This window comes from Carcharodon carcharias, chromosome 18 (genome assembly GCF_017639515.1).
Source record: "Carcharodon carcharias isolate sCarCar2 chromosome 18, sCarCar2.pri, whole genome shotgun sequence".
NCBI classification, from domain to species: Eukaryota; Metazoa; Chordata; class Chondrichthyes; order Lamniformes; family Lamnidae; genus Carcharodon; species Carcharodon carcharias.
The window spans coordinates 97,616,731-97,643,245 of NC_054484.1; the positions used below are offsets into that span (position 1 = coordinate 97,616,731).

The 26,515-nt window shown below is 43.6% G+C and overlaps 2 protein-coding genes across 8 annotated transcripts in view; both read left to right on the forward strand.

Moving 5' to 3' along the window:
- trim13 (tripartite motif containing 13) overlaps window positions 1-16,941 on the forward strand; it is a 103,094-nt gene extending 86,153 nt beyond the window's left edge. For 5 of the 7 annotated variants that reach the window (XM_041210816.1, XM_041210821.1, XM_041210817.1 and 2 more), the window contains 2 exons: window positions 12,804-12,909; window positions 14,965-16,941. In XM_041210816.1, coding sequence (XP_041066750.1) covers window positions 14,967-16,139 — 1,173 coding nt within the window. In that variant the 5' untranslated portion in view covers window positions 12,804-12,909; window positions 14,965-14,966 and the 3' untranslated portion in view covers window positions 16,140-16,941. Of the gene's footprint in view, window positions 1-2,224; window positions 2,686-12,803; window positions 12,910-14,964 lie in introns of those variants that run through there. The other 2 variants (XR_005945803.1, XR_005945804.1) reach the window with 1 other exon arrangement.
- Window positions 16,942-19,918: 2,977 nt separating this feature from the next.
- LOC121290401 (putative potassium channel regulatory protein) lies at window positions 19,919-26,217 on the forward strand. Its single transcript, XM_041210822.1, has 2 exons — window positions 19,919-20,490; window positions 25,881-26,217. The coding sequence occupies exons 1-2, from the start codon at window positions 19,919-19,921 to the stop codon at window positions 26,134-26,136; spliced, it is 828 nt and encodes a 275-aa protein (XP_041066756.1). The 3' UTR covers window positions 26,137-26,217.
- Window positions 26,218-26,515: the final 298 nt, after the last annotated feature.

Consider the following 26,515-nt stretch of genomic DNA (forward strand, 5'->3'; position numbering starts at 1 on the left):
TCTATACAATTGAAGCAAGACTTCACTACTACTGCACTCAAATCCTCTTACGATAAAGGCTAACATTCCATTAGCCTTCCTAATTACCTGTTGCACCTGCATGTTAGCTTTCAGTGAATTATGGACAAGGACACCCAGGTCCCTTTGTACATCTACACTTTCTAATCTCTTACCATTTAGGAAATACTCTGCACATCTGTTCCTTCTACCAAAGTGGGTAACCTCACATTTTTCGACATTAAGTTCCATCTGCCATGTTCTTGCCCACTCACTAAGTCTGTCCAAATCCTCCTGTAGCTAGCCACTTTACATTTTCTTCATGACACGCATTATCATCCGCCAATTTGGAAATATTACACTTGGTCCCCACATCCAAATTATTGCTAGATATCGTGAACAGCTGGGGCCCAAGTACTGATCCTTGCGGTACCCACTAGTCACAGCCTGCCAACGTGAAAATGATCCATTTATCCCCACTGTTTTCTGCCTATTAGCCAATCCTTAAGCCATGCCAGTACATTGCCTTCTATCCCATGTGCTTTTATTTTGCTAACCAACCTCCTGAAGGGGACTTTACCAAAAGCCTGCTGAAAATCCAAGTTTACTACATCCATCAACTCTTTTCTATCAATTTTGTTAGTAACATACTCAAAAGAAACTCCAAGTTTGTCAAGCATGATTTCCCATCCACAAATCCATACCAACTATGCCCAATCAGATTATGATTATCCAAGTATCCATTTATCACATCCTTTATAATAGATTCTAGCATTTTCCCTGCTACTGATGTAAGGTTAACAGGTCCGTGGTTCTGTTTTCTCTCTCCTTAAATAGTGAGGTGACATTTGCTACCTTCCAATCTTCAGGAACCATTCCAGAATTTATATAATTTTGGAAAATGATCACCAAAGCGTCCACTATCTTTATAGCAACCTTTTTCAAAACCCTAGGATGCAGAATATCAGGTCCCGGGGACTTATCAACTTTCAGTCTCACTAATTTTTCCAATACAACCTTCTTGCTATTACTAATTTCCTTCAACTCCTCAATCTCCCCAGTCCCTTGGATCTCTGAATCTGGGAGATTTCCTGTATCTTCCTCAGTGAAAACAGACGCAAAGTAATCATTTAGCTTCCCTGCCATTTCTCTATTCCCCATTATGAATTCTCCTGACTGCCTGTAATGGACTCACATTTGTACTAGCCAAACGCTTCCTTTTTACATACCTATCGAAGCTTTTACAGTCCGTTTTTATGTTTTTTGCTAGATTGCGTTTATATTCTATTCTCCCTTTCTTTACCAGCTTATTGGTCTTCCTTTGCTGTATTCTAAAAAACCTCCCAATCCTCAGGTTTATTACTACTTCTGGCAACTTTAGAAGCCTTTTCTTTTAACCTTATACAATCCTTAACTTCCTTTGTCAGCCACTGTTGACTGACTTTTTTTGGGGGTTTTTGCACCTTGAAGGAATGTACAAATACTGTGAGCTATGTAATTGTTTTTGAAAACTATCCATTGCCTATGTACAATCATATCTTTTAATGTATTTTCCCAATCCACCTCAGCCAATTTGTCCCCCTTGCCTTCATAATTTCCTTTATTCAACTTGCTTCAGAGTGAACTACCTCACTTTCAAACATAATTTAAAATTCTATCATATTGTGGTCAGTTTAGTAAATTTTCCTCATGATCTTAACTTTTTCGATTACATCCCCATGACTGCTGTCTTCAACTTGCTTAAACTTCTGTGGAACTCTATGCTGCTTGCCTCCTGTACCCCTTGAGAATAACTGTATCCTTCTGACCATGTCATTTAGATAACCAGAACTGCACGCACTACTGCAGATGTAGTCTGACTAATACTTCCTATGGCATCTGTACTCTATTCCTCTGCTAGTCCAAGTGAGTGCCTCATTTTCCCTTTTTATTGTAGCTAAGCACAGTCCTTATCCAGTATAAACATTGGATCTCTTTCCTGTTCCATTTAACAGTCATTTACAGAACACGATTAAGCACTTTTTTAAAGATTCTTTTACAGCCATATACATGTGTTTGACACAATTTATACATAAGAACATTTCACTTGAAGTCTTGTAATATGATAATGTGTTGGAATCTGTTACAATATTGTAATTCATCCCTTAGTAGTTTGGGATGAACAGTTTAATGTGTTTTATGGTTTTCCAATTTCAGACATGATCATTATTCTTTCTTCTCCATACAGCATCTTGAGTATTAACCTCCACCCATCTAAAAAGGCTCCAGCTGGCAACCAAAACTGTATTGAGCCTTGGAGTGGAGTTTGCTTGTGTCATGAAAATATTACTCAAAAGTACAGGGAACTAAGTTCTCTGCTATAGAGCATCCACCAAAGCAGGACCAAGATGTTTGTAAAGGTGAAGGAGGAACAACTCAAGACTGTGCCTTGAATGTCTGTCTGCACAAGCTGCTTATGACTGGCGCTAAGGAGCAGACATGCAGGATGGTTTGATGCACCATCATCAACTTGTGGAATCTACCCCAACATCTGCAGAACACACGTTCAGTTGCCAAGGATGCCGGTCCAAGTATATTATGTGAAGAGGCTTGTGTGTCGAATGTCTGTTTTGCTTGACTGTTGTCTCCTACAATTAATGTGACACAGCACAATTTTAGTGAAACAAAAATAAATTGATTTTAAAAATCTACTCTGCATGTATCTTGATTTTTCTGACAATTTGACTTTGTTTTAAATTTAAATTTAAAACAATGTATGTTTGATTTTTCCCTTCAGATTAAAAATATAATTTTTGTATTATTGAGTTCCATCCATTTGAAAAAAACGTTAACAGGCTTTTTAATTCGGTAAATAAATGCTTGGAAAACATTGTTCAAAAATTCTTCAATATATCAAGGTAGTTAGAATGACTTTTTTCACATCACAATGTTCAAGTACATGAAATCAAATCATTAACAAACGTTTAATTGTTTGAAGAGCAACCCTGTTTTGTATAGAGCGTTAAGCTGCATTCAAAATGTCCTTGTGCTAAGAGTCTAAAATAGAACAAAGGCATCTTTTTAATTTACTACAACAAAAACGCATTTTTATAGCTCTTTTTATTGTAGCAAATTGTCACAGGGCACTTCAAATGAATGGTAGATAAGAATGCCATCTGAGATGGTTTGTGTCTGATAGAAGTACATGCATTTGAAATTCCAGAGCTACTGTCATTTTCTACTCTAGTACTTGCTGAGCAACTGGATGTGACCGTTTGCTTGCTGCGTTACATTATTCTGTCATTGACAATATACACCATTCTGTCAGGCGTCATGTTGATATGAAGAATGAATAATGAACGGCTTGGTATTATTTATGTGTTATTTCCACTTTAAGGAAGGTGGCCCTGAACAGGTGGGATTATTGAAGACTTCAGTGAGGCATAGCAGGAATGGAAGGACTCTGTCATCAAAAAAAAACATGGCGTGGCAGGAACTGCTGTACAATCCAGATAGCATGCAAAATAAAATGTAGTGAAAATGTTGCAACTATACTTTTACACACAGACTAGCCTTGGTTCAGTTGTAGTGCCTCTCAGTCAAAAGATTGAGAGTTTAAGACCCCTTCCAGTGAGTTAGCATATAACACAGGCTGCCGCCTCACTGAGTACTCAGTATTGAAGAAGTACTGCACTGTCAGAGGTACCATTTTTTGGATGAGACCTTTCTCAGCTGGATCTAGAGATCCTTATGTATGATTCAAAGAAGTGCTGGGAGTTCTCCCTGATGTTCTGGCAATGTTTGTTTTTATTCATTCTTGGGATAAGACAGTTGCTGGCTAGGCCATCCCTAATTGCCTTTAAGAGGGTAGTGGTGAGCCACCTTCTTGAACCGCTGCAGTCCATGTGGCATAGGTATACCCACAGTGCTGTTAGGAAGGGGGTTCCAGGATTTTGACCCAGCAACAGTGAAAGAACGGTGATATAGTTCCATGTCAGGATGGTGTGTGGCTTGGAGGGGAATTTGCAGGTAATGGTGTTCCCATGCATCTGCTGCCTTTGTACTTTTAGGTGGTAGAAGTTGCAAGTTTGGAAGGTGCTGTCAAAGGAGCCTTGGTAATTTGCTGCCACTGTGGATCAGTGTTGGAGGAAGTGAATATTTAAGGTGGTAGATGGGGCACTGATCAAGTGGACTCCGTTGTCTTGGATGATGTCAAGTTTCTTGAGTAGTATTGGAGTTGCATTCATCCAGGCAACTGGAGAGTATTCCATCACACTCCTGACTTGTCTTGTAGATTGGTTGGCAGGCTTTAGGGAGTCAAGAGATGAGTTACTTGCTGCAGAATTCCCAGCCTCTGAACTGTTTTTGTAGCCACAGGGTTTATATTTGGCTGGTCCAGTTCAGTTTCTGGTCAATGGTAACCCCCAGGATATAGAAAGTGTGGGATTCGGCGATGGTAATGTCATGGGGAGATGATTAGATTCTCTGTTTTTGGAGATGGTCATTGCCTGGCATTTGTGTGGCGCAAATATTACTTGCCACTTATCCACCCAAGCCTGAATATTGTTCAGTTCTTTTTGCATGCGGGCATGAACTGCTTCAATATTTGTGGAGTCTTGAATATTATTGAACACTGCCAACACCATTGAGCATCCCCACTTCTGACCTTATGATGGCAGGGACATTGAAGCATCTGAATGGTTGGACCTAGGACACTACCTGAGGAACTCCTGCAGCTATGTCCTGGGACTGAGATGATTGACCTCCAATAACCACAGCCTTCTTCCTTTTGATAGGTATGATTGCAACCAATGGAGTGGAATCCTCCTGATTCCCATTGACTTCAGTTTTGCTAGGGCTCCTTGGTGCCATACTCTGTCAAATGCTGAGATGTCAAGGGCAGTCACTCTCACCTCACTTCTCGAGTTCAGCTGTTTTGTCCATGTTTGGGCCCAGGCTGAGTGGCCCTGACTGAACCCAAACTGAGTTTCAGTGAGCAGGTAATTGCTGAGTAAGTGCTCTTGATAGCACCGTTGATGACCCCTTCCATCACTTTACTGATGACTGAGGGTAGACTTATGGGGTGATAATTGTTTGGGTTTTATTTGCCCTGTCTTTTTGTGTACAGGACATACCTGGGCAAGTTACCATAGTGCTGGGTAGATGCCAGTGTTATAGCTGTACTGGAACAGCTTGTCTAGGGGTGCAGCAAGTTCTGGAGCACAAGTCTGCAGTACTCTTGCCAGAATGTTATCAGGGCCCATAGCCTTTGATATCACGTGGAGTGAATCGAATTTGCTGAAGATGGGTATCTGTGATGTTGGGGACCTCTGGAGGAGGCCGAGAAGGATCATCCGTTTGGCACTTCTGGCTGAAGATGATTGCAAGTGCTTCAGCCTTATTTTTTGCATTAACGTGCTGGGCTCCTCCATCAATGAGGGTGGGGATATTTGTGGAGCCACCTCCTCCAGTGAGTTCTTTAATTGTCCACCACCATTCATGATGATGTGGCAGGACCATAGAGCTTAGATTTGATCTGTTGGTTGTGGGATCGCTTAGCTTTGTCTATCGCTCACTGCTTATGCTGTTTGGCATGCCAGTTGTAGCTTCACCAGGTTGACCCTTCATTTTTAGGTACGCCTGGTGCTGCTCCTGTCATGCCCTCCTGCACCCTTCATTGAACCAGGGTTGATCCCCTGGCTTGGTGGTAATGGTAGAGTGGGGGATATTCAGGGCGTGAGCTTACAAATTATTGTAACCTAAAATTCTGCTGCTTCTGGCCCAAACAAAAGTTAACTTGATTTTTCAAACATATTCATATACCTTAATGTGAAAAGATCCAAAACACTTGCATTAGTTGGGGATTTGTGCAAAATTGGGAGAGCTATCCCACAGACTAGTCCAACAGCAGCCTGACAGAGTCATCCTCACTGAATTGTACTTTCAGTCAAGGTCCCAGACTCATCCATAGCAACATATAAAATAGAAGCAGGAGTAGGTAATTCGGCACCTCGAGCCTGCGCCGCTTTCATTATGATCATCTGTCTCAACACCATACTCCCGCTCTCTCCCCATACCCCTTGATGCCTTTAGAGTCTGGAAATCTATTTCCTCCTTAAATATATTCAATGACTTGGCCTCCACAGCCTTCAGTGGTTGAGAATTCCACAGATTCACCATCCTCTGAGTGAACAAGTTTCTCCTCATCTCAGTGCTAAATGACCAACCTTGTATCCTGAAATTGTGACCCCCTTGTTCTAGACGCCCCCCCCCCCCCCCCCCCCCCCCCCCCCACAAACCAAAAGGGGAAACATCATTTCTGCATCCAGCGTGTTCAGCTCTGTTAGAATTTTATACTTTTCGACGAGATCCTCTCACTCTTTTAAACTCCAGTGAAAACAGGCCTAGTCGGTCCAATCTCTCCTCATAAGACAATCCTGCCATCCCAGGAATCAGTCTGGTGGGCCTTTGCTGCACTCCCTCTATGGCAAGTATATCCTTCCTTAGGTAAGGAGACCAAAACTGCACACAATACTCCAGGTGTGGTCTTACCAAGGCCCTGTATAACTGCAGGAAGACATCCTTGCTCCTGTACTCAAGTCCTCTTGCAATGAAGGCCAACATACCATCTGACTTCTTAACCACTTGCTACAGCTGCACGTTTGTTGTCAGTGACTGGTGTACAAGGACATCCAGGTCCCTTTGTACATCAACATTTCCCAATCTATCACCATTTAAATAATACTCTGCCAGTCTGTTTTTCTACCAAATTGGATAACTTCACATTTATCCACGCTATACTGCATCTGCCAACCCACTGATTCTCCCTTATGTATTCTGCTAAATACATCCTCAAAAAAACTCCAGTAGGTTTGTCAATCATGATTTCCCTTTCATAAATCCATGTTGACTTTGTCTAGTCTCGTTAATGTTTTCTCAGTGTCCTGTTATCACATCCTTTATAATAGATTTTTCCCTACCACTGATGTTAGGCTAACTGGTCTGAAATTCCGCTTTTTCCCCTCCCTCCTTTTTTAAATAGTGGGGTTACATTTGCCAGGTCTGTTCCAGAATCTACAGAATTTTGGAAGATGACAACCAACACCTTCACCATTTCCATGGCCGCCACCTTTAATACCCTGGGATGTAGACTTTCGGGCCCTGGGGATTTATCGGCTTTCGGTCCCACTAATTTCTCCAGCACTTTTTTTTTAGTAATACTAATTTCCTTCAATTCCTCCTCCTCACTAGACCCTTGGTTCCCTGGTATTTCTGGGAAGTTATTTGTGTCTTCCTCCATGAAGACAGAACTAAAGTAGTTGTTTAATTGCTCTGCCATATCCTTGTTCTCTATTATAAATTCTTCTGCTTCGGACTGTAAGGGACCTACATTTGTTTTCACTAATATTTTTATTCTTACACACCCAGGGATGGTATAAGTTTCTATAAGTATGTCCTGGCCCAGTGGCAGGATAGACCCATCAGGGGTGGTTGGACAGTGATATAGTCAGGAAAGAATGACCTTAAGCCGCTGCAGTCCTGGTGTCGGTACACCTACAGTGCTGTTAAAAGGGAATTCCAGGATTTTGACTGGTGCACAGTGGCAGCAGTGTACCATCTACAAGATGTACTGCAGCAACTTGCCAAAGCTCCTTCAACAATACTTTACAAACTCGCAACTTCTACCGCCAAAAGGACAAGGGGACTAAATGCATAGGAACATCTACCTGCAAGTTCTCCTTCAAGTGATGCACCATCCTGACTTGGAACTATATCCCCATTCCATCACCGTTGTTGGGTCAAAAACTTCATTCCAAACAGCACTGTGGGTGTACTTACATTACATGGACTGCAGCGGTTCAAAGAGGTGGCTTACCACCACCTTCTTGAGGGCATTTGGGGACAAGCAACAAATGATGGTCTTACCAGTGACACTCAGCCCAGGCACAAATAAAAGTTTTTTACCCACATTAACCCCATGGCCTTGATAGCCTTACCCAACAAAATCTCAGTCTTAAGAGTTCCAGATTTCCACTGCCCTCTGTATGAAGAAGGGCTTCCTGATTTCACTCCTGAATGGTCTGGCTCTAATTTTAATAGAATGGTATGTAGGTGCAGCAAGTAATTAGGAAAGCCTAGTAGAATGTTATCATTTATTACAAAGGGAATTGAATACAGAAGTAGGGAGGTTATGCTTCACAGGGCATTGGTGAGACCATATCTGGAGTACTGTGTACAATATTGGTCTCCTTATTTAAGGAAAGAGGTAAATGCATTAGAAGCAATTCAGAGAAGGTTTACTAGATTAATAACTGGAAAGGGCCAGTTGTCTTATGAGGCAGAAAATATGCAAGATTTTTTTTTACATAAGCTACTAGATGTCAAATGCTTTAAAATATTATACCAGGTAATTAGAGACACAGCTAATGTCTTCAAGGAAGTTGGAAGCCTGACTCTTGCATCGTGTTACTCTGTTTACCGTCTGACCACTACTATGTAGTTTAACATAATCTTCGAATATCTTTCACCTACTCTTCAAGAGTAGAATCCTGGGCTGGAGCTGCATCCTCTAACTTGGTTTGATGCTGACCTGTCCAGTTAGCTTTCATGTGCTCTGAATATCTAGCAGAGGGGCAAGTATATGTTTGTGTGGAAACTATAATGGACCAATTCTGAAGTGCAGTTTAATGTTCACGCTGCTACTACACGAGTTGTATTCGCAACTAACAAGATGCTGCTGTCAAGCCAAAAAGACGTTCTGCCTGTCACACAAATGAGTAATGTAGTATATGAATTTCAGTGCCGGTGTGATGCTGGGTGTGTAGGCCGTATGTCCAAAGACTGGCGGATCGTATCAAACAGCATATCCCAGTCGCTGATTGCAAGGGGCAATTTATGGACCACATCCAACCAGCCTGTGCTTGCAAAACTCAAAATAGTGTCCAACATTAGGTGTGATTCCGCAATTGAACAATATTTGCTAAATAATCCTCAGCCTGTGCTAAGAATTATGCTGACAACCGATTTAAGATTGTCGGGCTCGCTGTGTGATGCATTTGCATGTACTGGATGCCACATATATTAAAACATAGGGCCCTGTTCTTTGCAGACAGAACATTTACACACATTGCGCCTGTTTCAGCTAAATAAATAAGTGACAGCCATTCACTGACTCATTCCTCAGGGCAATGCCTTGACTAATCAGGGTCAAGTTGCCTGTTTTAAATTTCAAATAATACTTGGCAGTTAACTATTGGTCACCATCATGGCACCTCATCACCCCTTGGCAATACATCTGGCAATACATCTACCAATCAGAGACCACTTGCCAACCAATCAGCACTCTCTTCACATACAGTATAAACTGTTGTTTTCCCCTTATATTGGTATTCTTGCGAGGTATCCTGATGAGTGCAAGATAAAAAGCTTCAACATATCTCTTTTTCAGCAATACTCAAGTTCTGTACTTACCAAATGACTATTATGTGCCTATTCCTGTCCTTATTTGAGCCAGGTCTCTGTTAGTGTCACTATATTGGTGTTATGCGGCATTTTGTGCTCTAAGCTCATCGATCTTATTTACCACACTCTCTACATTTATGCACATTCACTCCAAACCCATTCTAATCTTCCTAACATTACAATGTGAAAATATCAACACTGGATGATAGGGAAAAGGCAAGTACCATTGCATTGGAATTCAAATCGGTATCTAGCAGTTATGAGACTTGCACAAGTGGGTCTCTGTTATCTCCAACATGACCTCATGTTACAGGGGAGGGGGAGGAGATGAGATTTTCTGTGTGTTATGTACAATGTAATTTATGGGGTGAATTTCCATCTTTACTGATTGAGCAGTTATCTGGTGCAGTTGATCACTTATCCATTGTATTTGATCCCAAGGTAAGTTTCCAACCATTAATCTGTGCCATCACAAAGACTACTTATTTCCACCTCCGTTACATCACTGATCCTGCCCCTGCCTTAGCTAATTTTCTGCTGACATCCTCTTCCATGACTTTTGTTACCTCTAGATTTGGTTATTCCAATGCACCCCTGGATGGTCTCTGCCCTCTGTAAACTTGAGGTCATCTAAAACTCTGCTGCACCTGTTCTAACTTGCGCCAAGTCTCATTCACCCATCTCCAACACTATCTCTAATTATCCTTTGCTGTGCACGGCCCGTTTGTTCCACTGCACACTCGCTTTAAGGTGCCACATGGCGCACATGCATATGTCTTCCAGGAGCACTGCTTATGCACAGACTTTGTCTTCTGCATGGCATATTCCCAATTGTTACACAGCCACACACCCATTCAGTTTAGAGGGAACGTTATCCTACATTGGCTCCTGGTTAAGCAAAACCTCGATTTTAACATTCTCATTCTTGCTTTCAAATCCCTCCATGGCCTGGCCCCACATACACTCTCTAATCTCATCTAGCCCTACAACACCAAGTAATTGGTATCCTTTTAATTTGGGTCTCTTGAGCATGCACGTTTTTAATTACTGTGCCACTGGTGGCTGTACCTTCTGTTGCCAAAACCCTAAGCTCTGGAATTCTCTATTTTTCTGTCTTTTTACTACTTCCTCCTTTTAAGATGTTCCTTAAAACATTCCTCTTTGACCAAGCTTTTGGTCATCTGCCTGACTATGTCCTTTTATGTTGCAGTGTAAAATTTTCATAACACTCCAGTGAAGTGCCTTAGACGTTTTCGTTAAAAATGATATATCATTACAAGTTGTTGTTGGTGAGGAGAATAATGATATCATTAGAATCCACCCAGTTCTTATTCCACAGTGGGCAAGCAATCTGCCCCTTCAGGTTACTGGCCAGGCAGTGAAAATAAAAATGTTCTTTTACTTAGTACTTATTGAAAATCTCCATCCCCCACCGGGATGGTCTGGGGGCTCTCCGCTTCTTCCTCAAACAGAGACCCAAACGATCCCCATCCACCACTACTCTCCTCCGTCTGGCTGAACTTGTTTTCTCACTGAACAATTTCTCCTTAAACTCATCTCACTTCCTCCAAATAAAAGGTGTGGCTATGGGTACCCGCATGGGTTATGCCTGTCTCTTTATGGCGTATGTGGAACATTCCTTGTTCCAGTCCTACTCGGGCCCCCTCCCACAACTCTTTCTCCGGTATATCAATGACTGCTTCGGTGCCATCTGGATCTGGAAAATTTATTAATTTTGCGTCCAATTTCCACCCCTTCATCGTTTTCACGTGGTCCATCACTGACACTTCTCTTCCTTGACCTCTCAGTCTCAATTTCTGGTGATAGACTGTCCACCAATATTCATTACAAGCCTACCGATTCCCACAGCTACCTTGACTACAGCTCCTCACACCCCGCTTCCTGTAAGGACTTCATCCCATTCTCTCAGTTCCTTTGCCTCCGTTGCATCTATTCTGATGGTGCCACTTTCCAAAACAGTTCCTCTGACATGTCTTCCTTCTTCCTTAACCGAGGTTTTCCACCCACGGTCGTTGACAGGGCGCTCAACCGTGTCTGGCCCATTTCCCGCGCATCCACCCTCACACCTTCCTCTCCCTCTCAGAAACATGATAGGGTCCCCCTTGTCCTCACTTATCACCCCACCAGCCTCTGCATTCATTTTCTGTCAATTCCAGCATGATGCCACCACCAAACACCACCCCCCCCCCCCCCCCCCCCCCCCCCCCCGCAGCTTTCCACAGAGATCATTTCCTCCAGGACATCCTAGTCCACTCCTCCATCACCCCCTACACCTCAACCCACTCCCATGGCACCTTCCCATGCAACCGCAGTAGGTGCAACACCTGCCCCTTTACCATCCTCACCGTCCAAGGGTCCAAAAACTCCTTTCAAGTGAAGCAGCGCTTCACTTGCACTTCCCTCAATTTAGTCTACTGCATTCGTTGCTCCCAATGCGGCCTCCTCTACGTTGGCGAGACCAAACGCAGACTGGGTGATAGCTTTGCGGAACACCTTCGGTCTGTCCGCAAGCATGACTTAGATCTCCCTGTGGCTTGCCATTTCGACACACCACCCTGCTCTCATGCCCACATGTCCGTCCTTGGCCTACTGCAGTGTTCCAGTGAAGCTCAACACAAACTGGAGGAACAGCACCTCATCTTCCGACTGGGCACTTTACAGCCTTCCGGACTTAATATTGATTTCAACAATTTCAGATCATGAACTCTCTCCTCCATCCCCACCCCCTTTCTGATCCCCCTTTTTCCTATAATTTAAAATTTAAAAAAAAATTATTTTCCCACCTATTTTTAAATTTATTTCGATCTATTGTTTTATCTCCACCTTTCAACCCATTTCGATCCCTTCCCCCCACCCCACCCCACCCCACTAGGGCCATCTGCCACTAGCTTGTCCTGCTTGCTACCTTTAATGTCCCCATTAGCACATTCCTTAGATAATATAATATCACCGCCGTCAACACCCTTTTGTCTATGACATCTTTGGCAATCTCTTCTTTGCCTCCATCTATCACTAGCCCCCTATCCAGTTCTACCTGTCCCACCCCCCTCTACCAACTTACATTTCACCTCATTTCTCAATTTCCTTAGTTCTGATGAAGAGGCATACAGACTCAAAAAGTCAGCTGTGTTCCTCTCTGCAGATGCTGTCAGACCTGCTGAGTTTTTCCAGGTGTTTTTGTTTTTGGTGGAAATCTGCAAGCCTCCCTGACCACCACCCCACAAACAAAAATGGAATTCATTTGATGTTACTGATGTTTCATAAAGACATTTTCATAAAATGATCTGCATTAATGGGAATTCCTGATGTGTAGAATTCCAAATAATTCATTATTTCATTTTTAGGTCACAGGGATTGACCAGTAGGATGGTAGAAGGTGATGAGAGGATATTTTCCTCATTATAAAGGGTCAAGCATACTTGTTGTCTCTGATATTTCATTTGCTGCAAGGTAAGTGAAATTTTTGTGTTGTAAGATTGACATCATGAAATCAATCATTTTGGGTACGAACTGTAGTGTTATTGAAATTTGGTGTTTGAATATGCAGATACATTTGTTATTGAGAGTTTGCTTTTCAGCCAGTAAAATTCTCTTTTAACTACATATGTGGTAACATCTTTTTAATCAGCATGGGTATGGTGGCATTGTTATGTTACTGAACTAGTAATCCAGAGGCCTGGACTAATAATCTAGAAATTGAGTCCAAATGTCATCAGAATTTGAATTCAGTTTATATTTTTTTAAAATCGGGAAATAAAAATCTGTGATCAGTAAAAATGACAATGAAGCTGTCTGACTTTCATATAAACCTAATTGGTTCACTAATGTTCTTGATGGAAAGAAACCTGATGTCCTTACCCAGTATGTTTTATAAAACTCCTTTTGGCTGCCTTATGCCTTAACTTTTTTGATGAATTGACCTCTTACTGCATCCAGAATCTGGAATAAAACTCTAATCAATCTAAGGTCATGTTTGAGATATTTTTGTAAATACACATCGTAGTCATATTGATCTCCGCTGTGGTGCTGTCAGTTTCTCTCATTTTTATTTGTCTCAAGATACATGTTCCACTGTCAATTCCTCGGCAGGCTACTGGACCTGATCTTATGACTATATAAAGTTGATTTTAAGCTGTAGTGAGAGATAATCAAACATGTCTTGCTACAACTGGCAACATTCTTGGTTCAAATTAGTGGTGGGCCTATCCTAGAGGAGTGAATCTCAGTCCTTGGCATCATGTTTTCTTAAATCCCAACTTTAAGAGAATTGCAAAAGAAGCAAAGTAGAAAGCAATTTTTTGCTCGTAGTACAAAATTGCTTCTTTTGCTTTAGATATCCTCTTTACTCTGCATAAGATTTTGTTTTTATACTTAGCTTATGTTCTCTTTTTTCCTGGTTAGCTTTCCCCACATGTACTGAGCTCTTTCCAAACAGCGCTCGTGAAAACTACTTTCCGCTCTGTTGCTGCTGTTCTATTAACGGTCGAGTGTGCATTGGGATGCCTCTGCACAGGTTTTACCTACCACCTTGTGGATAAATGCTTGCCACCTTAATAGCTCCCCTTAATGAGTATATTTGAAAATGTGGCACCTGTGTTCACAAAAAAGGGCTCTGAGACACATTCTACAGCTCTGGTATGTGGGCTTAGATTTCCAGTGCAATATGCTGCCATACAGTCCTGAAATGTGTAATTTCTAGGTACATCCTGTCTATGATAGTCATAATACTGTATTTCATAGACTCTTAGTTGAAACGCAGTAACGTTTTCCCACATTCCCTAGTCTTTAGTCGCTCCAGAATCAGAGACTTTCTCTCCAGGCTAATGATGTAATCAACCCCTATCCTAGGCAACAATCTTGACTTCAATAATTTTCCCATCAGAGGCAGGTTTAGAAGCTGCAAACAGTCCTGACTCCTCTTTCCCACCTCCTTGAGGTAAATTCAGCCTCTATTTTATTAAAACCTTTCATAATTTTAAACTCCTCTGTTAGGTCACCCCCTCAGCCTTCCTGTTCCCTTTCCAGATGGATAATAGCCTTGCAGTTCTGGCACCATCCTTATAAATCTCCTTTGCACCCTCTCCAGTGCCTCAACATCTTTTTCATAATATATGCATTATTAATGAGTGAAGGTCTGTTTTTAAGTTATTTTCTTCCTTATACCCAATTGTGCCATATTCTATCCTAAGTCAGGCCAGTCATCTGCTTTTTATTGCTGCTGCTCTATAATGAGCTGTCAGAAATATGCCATTGTTTGACCTGCCCATGAACTTTCCTCTCTCCTTGTCCATTGTTTTGATTCATTACATAACTGACTAAGATCAGGGACCTATCATTAAATTAAATTTAATTAAATTCATGGATTTTTATATGTAAACAATTTATTCCGTTTCAAAAATTCCACGTAATGCGGGTTCCAATATCAAACAGCTAATTGTTTGTATTATATTTTTGAATATATATTTATGGTGTGTTAATTGTTTTCTATTTTTCTTAAATAAAAAGCAATGGAATTGTTTGAAGAAGAGTTGACCTGTCCCATCTGTTGCTGTCTATTTGAAGACCCACGAGTTCTCCCTTGCTCACACAATTTTTGCAAGCAATGTTTAGAAGGCATCTTGGAAGGAAGTGGGAGAGGTATGCAATGCAAAGTTCCTTTCAAATGTCCAACCTGTCGCAAAGAAACCCCTGCCATGGGAATTGGCAATTTGCAGGTGAATTATTCGTTGAGGGGAATAATAGAGAAGTACAACAGGATTCGGGTCATACCTAAAATTCCGATTTGCAGGAAGCATAGTGGGCAGCCACTGAACATCTTTTGCTCAACAGACCTTCAATTAATCTGTGGGTTTTGCGCTACCATGGGAGATCATGAAGGACATTCCTTCTGTGCCATCAAGGATGCCTACAGAGAGGAGAGAGAAGCATTTGATGGGCTTTTCCAAGGGCTAGAAACCTGGTGTTCTGCTGATGTGCAGTCGTGTCTGGAGAAGTTAGAAAGCGACAAGAAAAAATCCCTACAGTTAATAAGCAAGGATGCAAAAAAGGTGATGGAATATTTTACCAAGTTGCAGCACACACTGGAGCAGAAGAAGAATGAGGTTCTTTCAGATTTTGAAACCATGAAGCTGGTGGTGATGCAGGCCTATGATCCAGAGATAAATAAATTGAAGATGATCCTAGAAGAACAGAAAAGGGCTTTTGCTATGGCAGAGACATTTAAGGATGTCACTGATCCAGTCTTATTTCTACAGCAGATGCAAGAGTTTCGCAATAAAATTAAAGTCGTAAAGGAAACCCCATTGCCTTCCTGCACAGATGTTGAGGTGCATCCTGTAATGAAAAATTTTAACACAAGCCGTTGGGATAGGGTGAGACTGAAGGATGTTGATAAAGTTACTTTACCTACAGAAAATTATACCTTCAGATTCAAAAACCCCACTAAAAAGTCGGGCAGAGTACTTGCAGTTTCTATTATCTGCCTCCTGCTTTTTATCATGGCATTCTGTCATTGTGAGGTAATACTTGAGAGTGTTGAGGCTTTGAAAAGTCATATGACCACACTCACTGGCTTATTGCGCTATAGTGAGATTGTGGGTATACTTTCACTTGGGTGTCAAGGGTGTAAAAATATCATCCACGAGCTGTGGCAGCACGTAGCAGAATTTGTGCAAATATAAAAAGCTGTAATGGGAGTGAAAGATTATTGCTGAAACTGTAACTGCAACATCAACCAGCATCGAACTGCATCTGAGATCTCTAGGACCAAATATCTGCGGCCTAACCTTTTCACTAACAGAAGGTACAAGAAATTGTAAAGGAGTCATGATTATTTTGGATATTTAGTACTTTATGGGATTTTTTTAGGTTCAGGATTTAAATTTATGGCAGTCATGATTCATGATGTCATCCAATGGATACATTTTAGCTGTTTAATGATCTGCTACATGACTGGGGACTGTTGTAATTGAATAGTAGCCACCCTCCTCATTTTTATTTTATCTTGCAACATGGTGATATGCAAAGTATCTAATGAAATTAAATGCGCTTTTATGATTAATGATGAGCATTCTACTAAATTGCCACCTGCATTATATAATCCAGATGCACATGAGTGCGCACAGTGATGCATATCTGCTTCTGTAAAAAGTATCAGTGCAGCTTTTCATAAAGACTGCTTGTTTTATCAAGAATGAGTATATATTCATTTTTCCTGTGTATTTTTATGGATGAATACAGTGCTGTGCACATAACTAGGAATGTACTTCCGTATTGTGTCAGTAAGCTACACATAGACTACAACTGATTCTGGATGCTTGTGTTTAATAAATGTTTTAATAATTTACAACTGCCTATTAATTTAGAAATTAATTCAAATATTTGTATAACTAATATTTGCATATGTAGCCAATTAGATTGAGACTACTGTTCTTATTCATATGCAGCTTACGTTCTGTAAATAAAACAGTGACTCAAGCATAATGCAATCAATAGATGTTATGTTTTGTACTTTTATCTGGTAGATGAACTACATTTCATGGTTCTGTTAAAATGCCTTTCAGATCTTTCTCCAGTTTTTAGGAGTTAAAGCTTCCACCACTAAGGATGATGAGCAGTAATCAAGAAAAATAAAATGCATTAAGATGACAAATAGATACTTGCATAAAAATGCAGATAGTAAATTTGGCACAGCCTGATTTTAGCTTTGGTGGGTATTGGGACTGAACTGGATGGCTGTTTCATATGTGTTCACCACCGCCCCCCCCCCCCACCACCTCTCAGAATATGAAACCTTACAGATTTTAATTCTTGGGTTTTACTAGTCCCAACATTAAACTTCTGCCCAAAGCTGACAGGAATTATGTCATTGAAAGCAGGTGGGAGTGGTGCCCATGGAAACTTGGGAATTTAAGTGAAGGAAGAGTGGAGAATTGTCAAAGTTCACAATCAAGGGGTGAGGAAAGCTTCAGAGGCACGGGGGCGAGGTTTCTGTGTGGAGCTGGGAGGAGTACTCCTGCATCATCTGTTAGCTGTTTGAGTACCACAGAAATCTTTCATCATCAAACTTGCTGGTGCCTGTCCTGTGTGGACTCTCCATAAGATAATTATTCAAAAAACATTAATAGAACATGCAGAAGGATAAATCTATATAAGCAAAAGTCTTATATTATGTACATGTTTGAAGGTGTAGAAAAGTTCTTAGCATGAGAGAATGTCCATAGGGTACAAAGAATTTTGCCTCCTCAGGAATTCACCTTAAAAACCTCAATCTTTATCCACCATCTAAGGATATCTCAAAATTCTCTCTAACAGCTTTAGGGAATTCTGGGCACGATAGATAAATTGACAACAAGACCATCAAATTGTAGTAAAGTGGAAAGATTTATATGTCTTAGTGAACTAGGCAGTAATTAACACCGTTCAATAGATTGTACGGCTATGGACGATGGAGCATGCAAAAACCAGGACTGACTTTCTCTTGTAGCCTTTTCTTTCTAATTTCTTAAATTCTGCAGTCTCTTGGGACTGAGGAACCCTGTTTGTGCCTTTCGTACTTCTCGGATGCTGGGTAGAGGTAGTCCCTGTTTTCTCTCCGCTACAAAGAATATGGTTTCAACCTCCTTTTTATACCCTAAACAGTTAATTAATCCCCTCCTTTAAAAACCATTTGAGCCAACTGACCAATTACCAGGACACAAAGCTGATTTTTAATTGGCCCTGAGCATCTGATGTTACTCCTCATCTATTACATTCCTAATTAAGAAGATTCTCATGCATCCAGGCATTTTACCAATTTGTACAGGTTCTATCCAGACTGAGAGCTTTATGCAGTTAGAGGCAAGAATGCAAGCCAAGGTTACAAAGATTCACTTATTATAGACATGTGTTAAAGCTACAGAATTAGAATACATGATTTAATTATCTAAAATGTCTGGCTTCTCTGCAAGAAAGGTGCTCAGAATTACTACAAATGGGATGTGTACCCATCCTCTTTATGTAAAAAAAACCTCTAGGTTGAGCTAGCAGGATTAAAGCTGGGCAAACTAATAACCAGAGATCCCATCCCTGAACTTCCGCTGATGCTGCCAGGCCTTTAGGACTTTCAGGCCCTGAATCTTTCTATGTTCATCCATGTATATTTAAAAGATAACCTCTTGGAGCAGTCTGTTTCTGCAACGTCTCTGTACTGACGGAGCTAACTCTCTCAATCATTTGGGCTATCACATGTACGGAATTAACCTAATCCTCCATCCATCCCCCTCCACCCCCGGCAACTAAGTATGGTTTTATATTTACTTATTCTCTTCTAGCAGCTCCAGTCCAACCCTCAACAATTAGTTCAACCACTACATTCCTGTAAAAGGAAATTAAGATAGTTGCTTGAAAAGCAGAAATATTAATGGATATGAGAAGTGAGCAAGAATGTGAAATTAATTACGTGAGCAAAAATATTTTGATGTGCCAAATGGACCCTTTCTCTCCTGTGGCATTCTAGAAAATCCGCTGAACAAGATTATTGTAAATTAGGGTAATTGTTCATTGAGTGCTGATTTGCAATGAAAATACCGCTTGGAAGTGGTATCCAAAAAGCCTCTCCAGCCCTCCACAAAAATTGCTGGGAAGTTGTTGAAAGAGAAAACCTCACATTGAAACATACACGTCACCTATTTTTACAACTGCTTCTAGCAAGAGAGAGAGAGACTGTGACACAAGTAGAGATAAAGTATTCTTTCTGATAAAAAGAAAATAAAAATGGAATAAAAACAGAAAATGTTGGAAATGCTCAGCATGTCTGGAAGCATTCTGTAGTGAGACAAAGAGTTAAAGTTTCAAGTCAGTGACACTTTGTCCAGTTTTGAGTGTCAAATAACAGTTGGTGATCCTTCATCAAAACTGGACAAAGTGTCACTGACTTGAAACTTTAACTCTCTTTGTCTCACCACAGAATGCTGCCAGACTTGCCGAGCATTTCCAGTATCTAAACTACTTTGCACGTGCATTAATCTTCTAGTAAAAATGGAACTTGAGTTTGTATTTTGAATGAAAATATCCAACTAACAATGCACAAGAACAAACATTAGACTTGTCAGGTTATTGAATCTTTCCCTGTTGATACTTAGCCTTTACAAAATGGAGATGCTATTATTCTTGCTATAAAATATACTGCTGAAGAGCACCGCATTTTTTGTAGGGTGCTATGTTTCACTACCAAATGTAAACACACAACCATGAGGATTTCAGAGACAGTATTCATTGTTCCCGTTTGTTGGGAATTCCTCGCAGTAACATTTCCTGGACACTACTGCCAGTTATTTATTATGTGTACAGCTGAGTTGCTTGGAAACAAATCAGACACTTAAGTGTGTAGCCTTCAGTTGCTAGGGTGACAAAACGGGGCACTCCAGTTGGAGAACCACAGCCATTGTGAACACGGCAGAAAATAGCCAACCTTGCAAAAATGAGTAAAGGAGAGGTGGTAATTCTGAATGTTGGTGGGATGAAGTTCACTACCTTTACTGCCACGCTTAAGAGATATCAAGACTCCAAGTTGGCAAGAATGTTGGAAGGAGGTGACCCTGACTTCCGAGTGGTCAACGGGCAGCTTTTTGTAGACCGGGATGGCAGTTTATTTCGGTATGTCCTGGACTTCCTGAGGACCCGTCAGATCACTCTTCCTCCAGAATTCTCAGATTATGACAGCCTGATGAGGGAGGCAGATTTTTACCACCTACCAATTTTGGTTGATCTCCTCAACCAGGATCGACTTAAGCAGAGGCTCGAGATTCTGGAGGTGAGGTTCTCTCTCCAGGAAACCTATTCTTTTTTCCGAATCTTCTGTTCCTGCAATAGCACCATTGAAACATTAGCCGGTCGCATTACAGTGTCTGCAGAGCAGCCTGGCCAAAACTGGAACTATTCTCTCTCGGCTAACAGACTCTTGGTTCCAAATCCATTGCAGAGACCTTCTCACCACGATCTGGTCTTCCAGTGTGGAACTGACTATTCAGCTGGGGATGAGTTCTCAACAAGGTAAATACCCAATTCCTTAATACCCCCAAACACCCTTTTCCAATATTTCTGAAAACCCAGGAGAGAACCTGTTTATATAATGTCTCACCACCTTAGGCTGTCCCAAAGTGCTTTACAATAAATAAAATGTGTGGTCACTGCTGTAGGAAATGCCACAGCAAATTTGTGAACAGCAAGCTCTCACAAAAAGCAATGTGTTAATGACCCTAAATTGTTTTTTTTAACTGTTGTTGATTGAGGGTTGAATATTGACTAGGGTATCCAGGAGAACTCCCCTACTTTCCTTGAAATAGTGCCTGTGGATTTTTTACATCCACCTGTGGGGGAAGATGGGGCCTGGGTTTAACATTTCATGGATAAATGCAATTTTATTGTTCCTCAGAAACCATATTTGCACCTAATTTATAAATTTTAAATGTTTAACTTTTATGTCTTTGAGGGCTCCTTATGACAAAATCCAGTGCAGTTACCCAACCATGAATGGATAGCGATAGTTGTTTACACAATTATAGGTCCAGGCGTACTAGTAAGTTAGCAACACCAAGTGTGTTTCAAACGTAATTATTTGTCTGCACAGTGGTTTGGGATGTTCTGCTCAGATTCTATATAAACTGGAGGGCACTACTGGACATTAGTTGTATCAGAGATGATGAGACCAGGATTATAATTTAGATTATTTTAATTTTGAGTATTTTTAGTTGGAATGAGCCATCTTGTTATAATGCTCTATTAACCCGGCCTTCATTTTGAGGCAGTGGTGATGTTTGTCATCTTATCAATCTGTTTCAAGGATCCTGTTCCATCTTTCCTTTGATAATTCCACAGGCATTATTATGCAAAGTTCAATACATAGTGCTGTCATGCCTAAGGAAAGATGCTGTTTTACTGTTATTTTGGCATGGTTATGAAATAGCTTCTGCTTTGCAGTGACAAAAAAAAAGTGGCAGTTATCGTGGGGTCAGCTCAATGATGCCGCTGTGGGTTAACTGGGAAAAGTGAAACCCTTGGCGATCGGAACATTTGAACCCGTTTTGCAGGCTGTATCAATGCAGCCCGTGGCAGGCGGTGTTTCAGAGAAGGCTGCGTTTATTTGTGCTGCAACACCAGGGGATGCACTTCCTGCACCATGAGCAGATGCCGTGTCAGTGCCCAGGCTGCTGCCTGCATTACAGCGGAACAAAGACAGGGAGGGGAACTCAGCGCTGCCCTGATAAAAACCCAAATACTGCGGATGCTGGAAATCACTGCTCTGCTTCACCCCCCCGTTCCTCGCCGCTTCCCGCAGAGCCGCGCTTACAGAGGGACCTGAGGGGTGCGGGAGAAGGGATTAGGAGAGCGGGAGGGCAGTGAGGCAGCGCCGAGAGGTTGCAGCTGAAGCGGGCGGTGCGAGTACATTAGGTCTGTGTTGGGGTGTGTGTGTGTGTGTGTGTGTGGGGGGGGGGGGGGGGGGGTGTTGCTAGGGGTGTGTGTGTGTGGGGGTGTGTTGCTAGGGGTGTGTGTGGCGGGGGTTGCTAGGGCTGTGGGTGGGTGGGGTGTTGCTAGGGGTGTGTGTGGGGGGTGTTGCTAGGGCTGTGTGGGGTGTGGAGGGGGTTTGCTAGGGGTGTGTGGGGGGGCTGTTGCTAGGGCTGTGTGGGGATGTGCTAGGGGGTGTGTTGCTAGGGGTGTGGGGGGGCTGTTGCTAGTGGTGTGTGTGTGGGGGGTGTTGCTAGGGGTGTGTGTGGGGGGTGTTGCTAGGGGTGTGTGTGGGTGGGTGTGTGTTGCTAGGGGTGTGTGGAGGTGTGTTGAGAGGGTGTGTGTTGCCTAGGGGTGTGTGTGGGGGGGTGGGTGTGTGTTGCTAGGGGTGTGTGTTGCTAGGGGTGTGTGTTGGTAGGGGTGTGTGTTGCTAGGGGTGTGTGGGCGGGGTGGTGTGTGTTGCTAGGGGTGTGTGTGGGGGGGTGGGTGTGTGTTGCTAGGGGTGTGTGTTGCTAGGGGTGTGTGTGGGGGGGTGGGTGTGTGTTGCTAGGGGTGTGTGTTGCTAGGGGTGTGTGTTGGTAGGGGTGTGTGTTGCTAGGGGTGTGTGTTGCTAGGGGTGTGTGTTGCTAGGGGTGTGTGTGTGTGTGGGGGGGTGTTGCTAGGGGTGTGTGGGGGGATTGCTAGGGCTGTGGGGGGTGGGGTGTTGCTAGGGGTGTGTGTGGGGGGTGGGGTGTTGCTAGGGGTGTGTGTGGGGGGTGGGGTGTTGCTAGGGGTGTGTGGGGGTGTGGCGGGGGTTGCTAGGGCTGTGGGGGGTGGGGTGTTGCTAGGGGTGTGTGTGTGGGGGTGTTGCTAGGGCTGTGTTGGGGTGTGGGGGGGGGTTGCTAGGGCTGTGGGGGGGTGGGGTGTTGCTAGGGGTGTGTGTGGGAGGGGTGTTGCTAGGGCTGTGTTGGGGTGTGGGGGGGGTTGCTAGGGCTGTGGGGGGTGGGGTGTTGCTAGGGGTGTGTGTGGGGGGTGTTGCTAGGGCTGTGTTGGGGTGTGGAGGGGGTTTGCTAGGGGTGTGGGGGGGCTGTTGCTAGTGGTGTGTGTGTGGGGATGTTGCTAGGGGTGTGTGTTGCTAGGGGTGTGTGTGGAGGGGGTGTTGCTAGGGGTGTGTGTTGCTAGGGATGTGTGTGGGGGGGTGTTGCTAGGGGTGTGGGTGTGTGTTGCTAGGGGTGTGGGTGGGTGTGTGTTGCTAGGGGTGTGTGGGGGGGTGTGTGTTGCTGGGGTATGTGGGGGGGTGTGTGTTGCTAGGGGTGTGTGTTGCTAGGGGTGTGTGTGGAGGGGGCTGTTGCTAGTGGTGTGTGTGTGGGGGGTGTTGCTAGGGGTGTGTGTTGCTAGGGATGTGTGTGGGGGGGTGTTGCTAGGGGTGTGGGTGTGTGTTGCTAGGGGTGTGGGTGGGTGTGTGTTGCTAGGGGTGTGTGGGGGGGTGTGTGTTGCTGGGGTATGTGGGGGGGTGTGTGTTGCTAGGGATGTGTGTTGCTAGGGGTGTGGGGGGGTGTGTGTTGCGAGGGGTGTGTGGGGGGTGTGTGTTGCTAGGGGTGTGTGGGGGGGTGTGTGTTGCTAGGGGTGTGTGGGGGGGTGTGTGTTGCTAGGGGTGTGTGTGGGGGGGGTGTTGCTAGGGGTGTGTGTTGCTAGGGGTGTGTAGGGGGTGTGTGTTGCTAGGGGTGTGTGGGGGGGGGGTGGTGTGTGTTGCTAGGGGTGTGTGGGGGGGTGGTGTGTGTTGCTAGGGGTGTGTGGGGGGGTGGTGTGTGTTGCTAGGGGTGTGTGGGGGGGTGGGCGTTGCTAGGTGTGTGTGTGGGGGGGGCGTTGCTAGGGGTGTGTGTGGGGGGGATGTTGCTAGGGGACTGTGTGGGGGGGGGTGTTGCTAGGGGTGTGTGGGTGGATGGTGTGTGTTGCTAGGGGTGTGTGTGGGGGAGTATGTTGCTAGGGGTGTGTGTGGGGGGGTGTTGCTAGGGGTGTGTGGGGGGGATGTTGCTAGGGGTGTGTGTGGGGGGGTGTTGCTAGGGGTGTGTGGGGGGGATGTTGCTAGGGGTGTGTGGGGGGGGTGTTGCTAGGGGTGTGGGGGGGGGATGTTGCTAGGGGTGTGTGGGGGGGATGTTGCTAGGGGTGTGTGGGGGGGGTGTTGCTAGGGGTGTGTGGGGGGGGATGTTGCTAGGGGTGTGTGGGGGGGGATGTTGCTAGGGGTGTGTGGGGGGGGTTTTGCTAGGGGTGTGGGGGGGGATGTTGCTAGGGGTGTGTGTGTGGGGATGTTGCTAGGGGGGTGTGTATGGAGGGTTGCTAGGGGTGTGTGTGTGGGGGGTTTGCTAGGGATGTGGGAGGGTTGTGGGGGGTGTTGCTAGGGGTGTGTGGGGGGTGATTGCTAGGGGTGTGTGTGTGGGGGATTTGCTAGGGATGTGGGGGGGGGTTGTGGGGGGTGTTGCTAGGCGTGTGTGTGGGGGGGGGTTGCTAGGGGGGTGTGTGGGGAGGGTTGCTAGGGGTGTGTGTGTGGGGGATTTGCTAGGGATGTGGGGGGGGTTGCTAGGCGTGTGTGTGGGCGGGGGTTGCTAGGGGTGCGGGCGGGTTTGCTAGGGATTGGGCAAAGGGCAGTCAGAGGAGCTGCACATGCGGCGGAGCCGACTTGCTGATTTCCTTCAGTAAAACACTGCGGATGCTGGAAATCTGAGCAAGGGTCGTACAGACTCCAAGCGTTACCTCTGTCTCTCTCTCTCTCTCTTTCTCCCTCGCCACAAATGCTGCCAGACCTGCTGAGTTTTTCCGGCACTTTCTGTTTTTATTCCTGATTTCCTTTTTCTGTTTGGCTGCAGCAGGAGTTACAGAGTTTAGAGAAATCAAGATTTGATATTGAAAACCGCACACAAAATTAGTGTACAGGATTCATGTTGCCTTGGGCCATTTTTATTTTACTTTAAGAACAATATATCAGTTGTTGTTACTCAGGATGATAGATCAAATTAGATAAGGCTGCCTTGCTCATTATCAGGGTAAACCAGTCTTGGGCACACAGCCACACGAAAGTGTGTAATTTGAGAGCAGATCCTGATATGACTCTTGAGACCTTCAAGTCAATTGATGGGAAACCCTCAGCAGTAGTGTGAACCCTCCTACCCGCTTGAATTCAGAGTGCATGCAGCCAGGGCTAGTCAGATTTTGAGATATATGTGCATAATCAATTGATTTGTCACTAAACTTTCAATACTTTGAACAAAGTAACTTTAATGGCATGAGCAAATGGAGCAGCAGTCAATTTGCACACAGTAAGGCCCACAGTAAGAGAGAGAGAGAGACAGAGGTAACGCTTGGAGTCTGTACAACCCTTGCTCAGATTTCCAGCATCCGCAGTGTTTTACTGAAGGAAATCAGCAAGTCGGCTCCGCCGCATGCGCAGCTCCTCTGACTGCCCTTTGCAAACCTGCCCTCACCCCTAGCAACTCCCCCCACACAGTAAGGTCAGACAATTTTTGAAGCAATGATGTTTGAGGGATTAATATTGGCTGAGGAGAACTCCCCTGATAGTGTCATGGAATCTTTTACATTCACCTGAGAGGTCTGAGAGGGCCTCAATTTAACGTCTCATCTGAAAGATGACACCGCCAATAGTGCAGTGCTTTCTCAGTTATGCAAGTGAGTGTCAGCTTGGATTATGTGTTTAGGTCTCTGGGGTCAAACAGTGGTCCCTTAGTAGTACACCTGGGTTACATGTTTTACAATTTATAAGATTTCCTTTTAAAATTATCCCAGAAAAGTTGTAATATCAAGACATGTATGCAAAATATTTTCAGGAACATAAACAAGATAAAAGATTTACTGCAATAAACAGCTTTGCTTTGAATTCAATGGATAAATTTATTATTAATAACTATTAATTCCTTTAACAATGATTATTACATGATCTGTTTCAGGTACGTGTCCATTCAACCTGATCAAAGAAAACTTATCAATGGTAGCAATGTCCTGGGATTACTTGTGGACACTTTGTTGAGAGAAGGGTTCCGTCTTATAAGCACCCGGACAGTTTCGCCCAAGGAGAAGATTGAATGCTACACGTTTGAACGAACCAGGAAAAATGAACTTGTCAGCACGTCAGTTGAACAAGAAGGAGCAAATGCAAATGCAGCACATTTTAAGGCAGAAAAATTACAGTTCAAAAGGAAGTAACAGATTGCACCATTTAAGAACTTATTAATGCGTTGGAAAACAAATGGAAAACTGTACAGCAGCAGCAGCCTATCATCTTGGTCATGGTTTGCGCATAACAACCTGATATGGCTGGCTTAGGGAACCTCTAGCAGGCCAATATAATACAGAACTCCTCAAAAAGATCAACACTGGCAGAATTACTTTTGCATTTGTACTAGGTAACTGGTTGAGGTAACCATTTGTTAGCTTCCCTCCAGTTAACAGATGGACTCAGTGTGCTTGTTCCACCCAACCAGCTTCCTGGATGCTAAGAACATTTTTTCATATTTCAAGCCAGCAAGTCAGTATGGAAAATCCCAGCAGAGATGTAGGCAACTCAAAGTTTCAATTTATAATA

Excerpts from the sequence above, each read along its gene's own strand:
- LOC121290401 (XM_041210822.1), top strand. The coding sequence starts at position 19,919 with ATGAGTAAAGGAGAGGTGGTAATTCTGAATGTTGGTGGGATGAAGTTC. Across the intron at positions 20,491-25,880 it reads GGGGATGAGTTCTCAACAAG|GTACGTGTCCATTCAACCTG; the intron begins GTAAATACCCAA and ends GATCTGTTTCAG.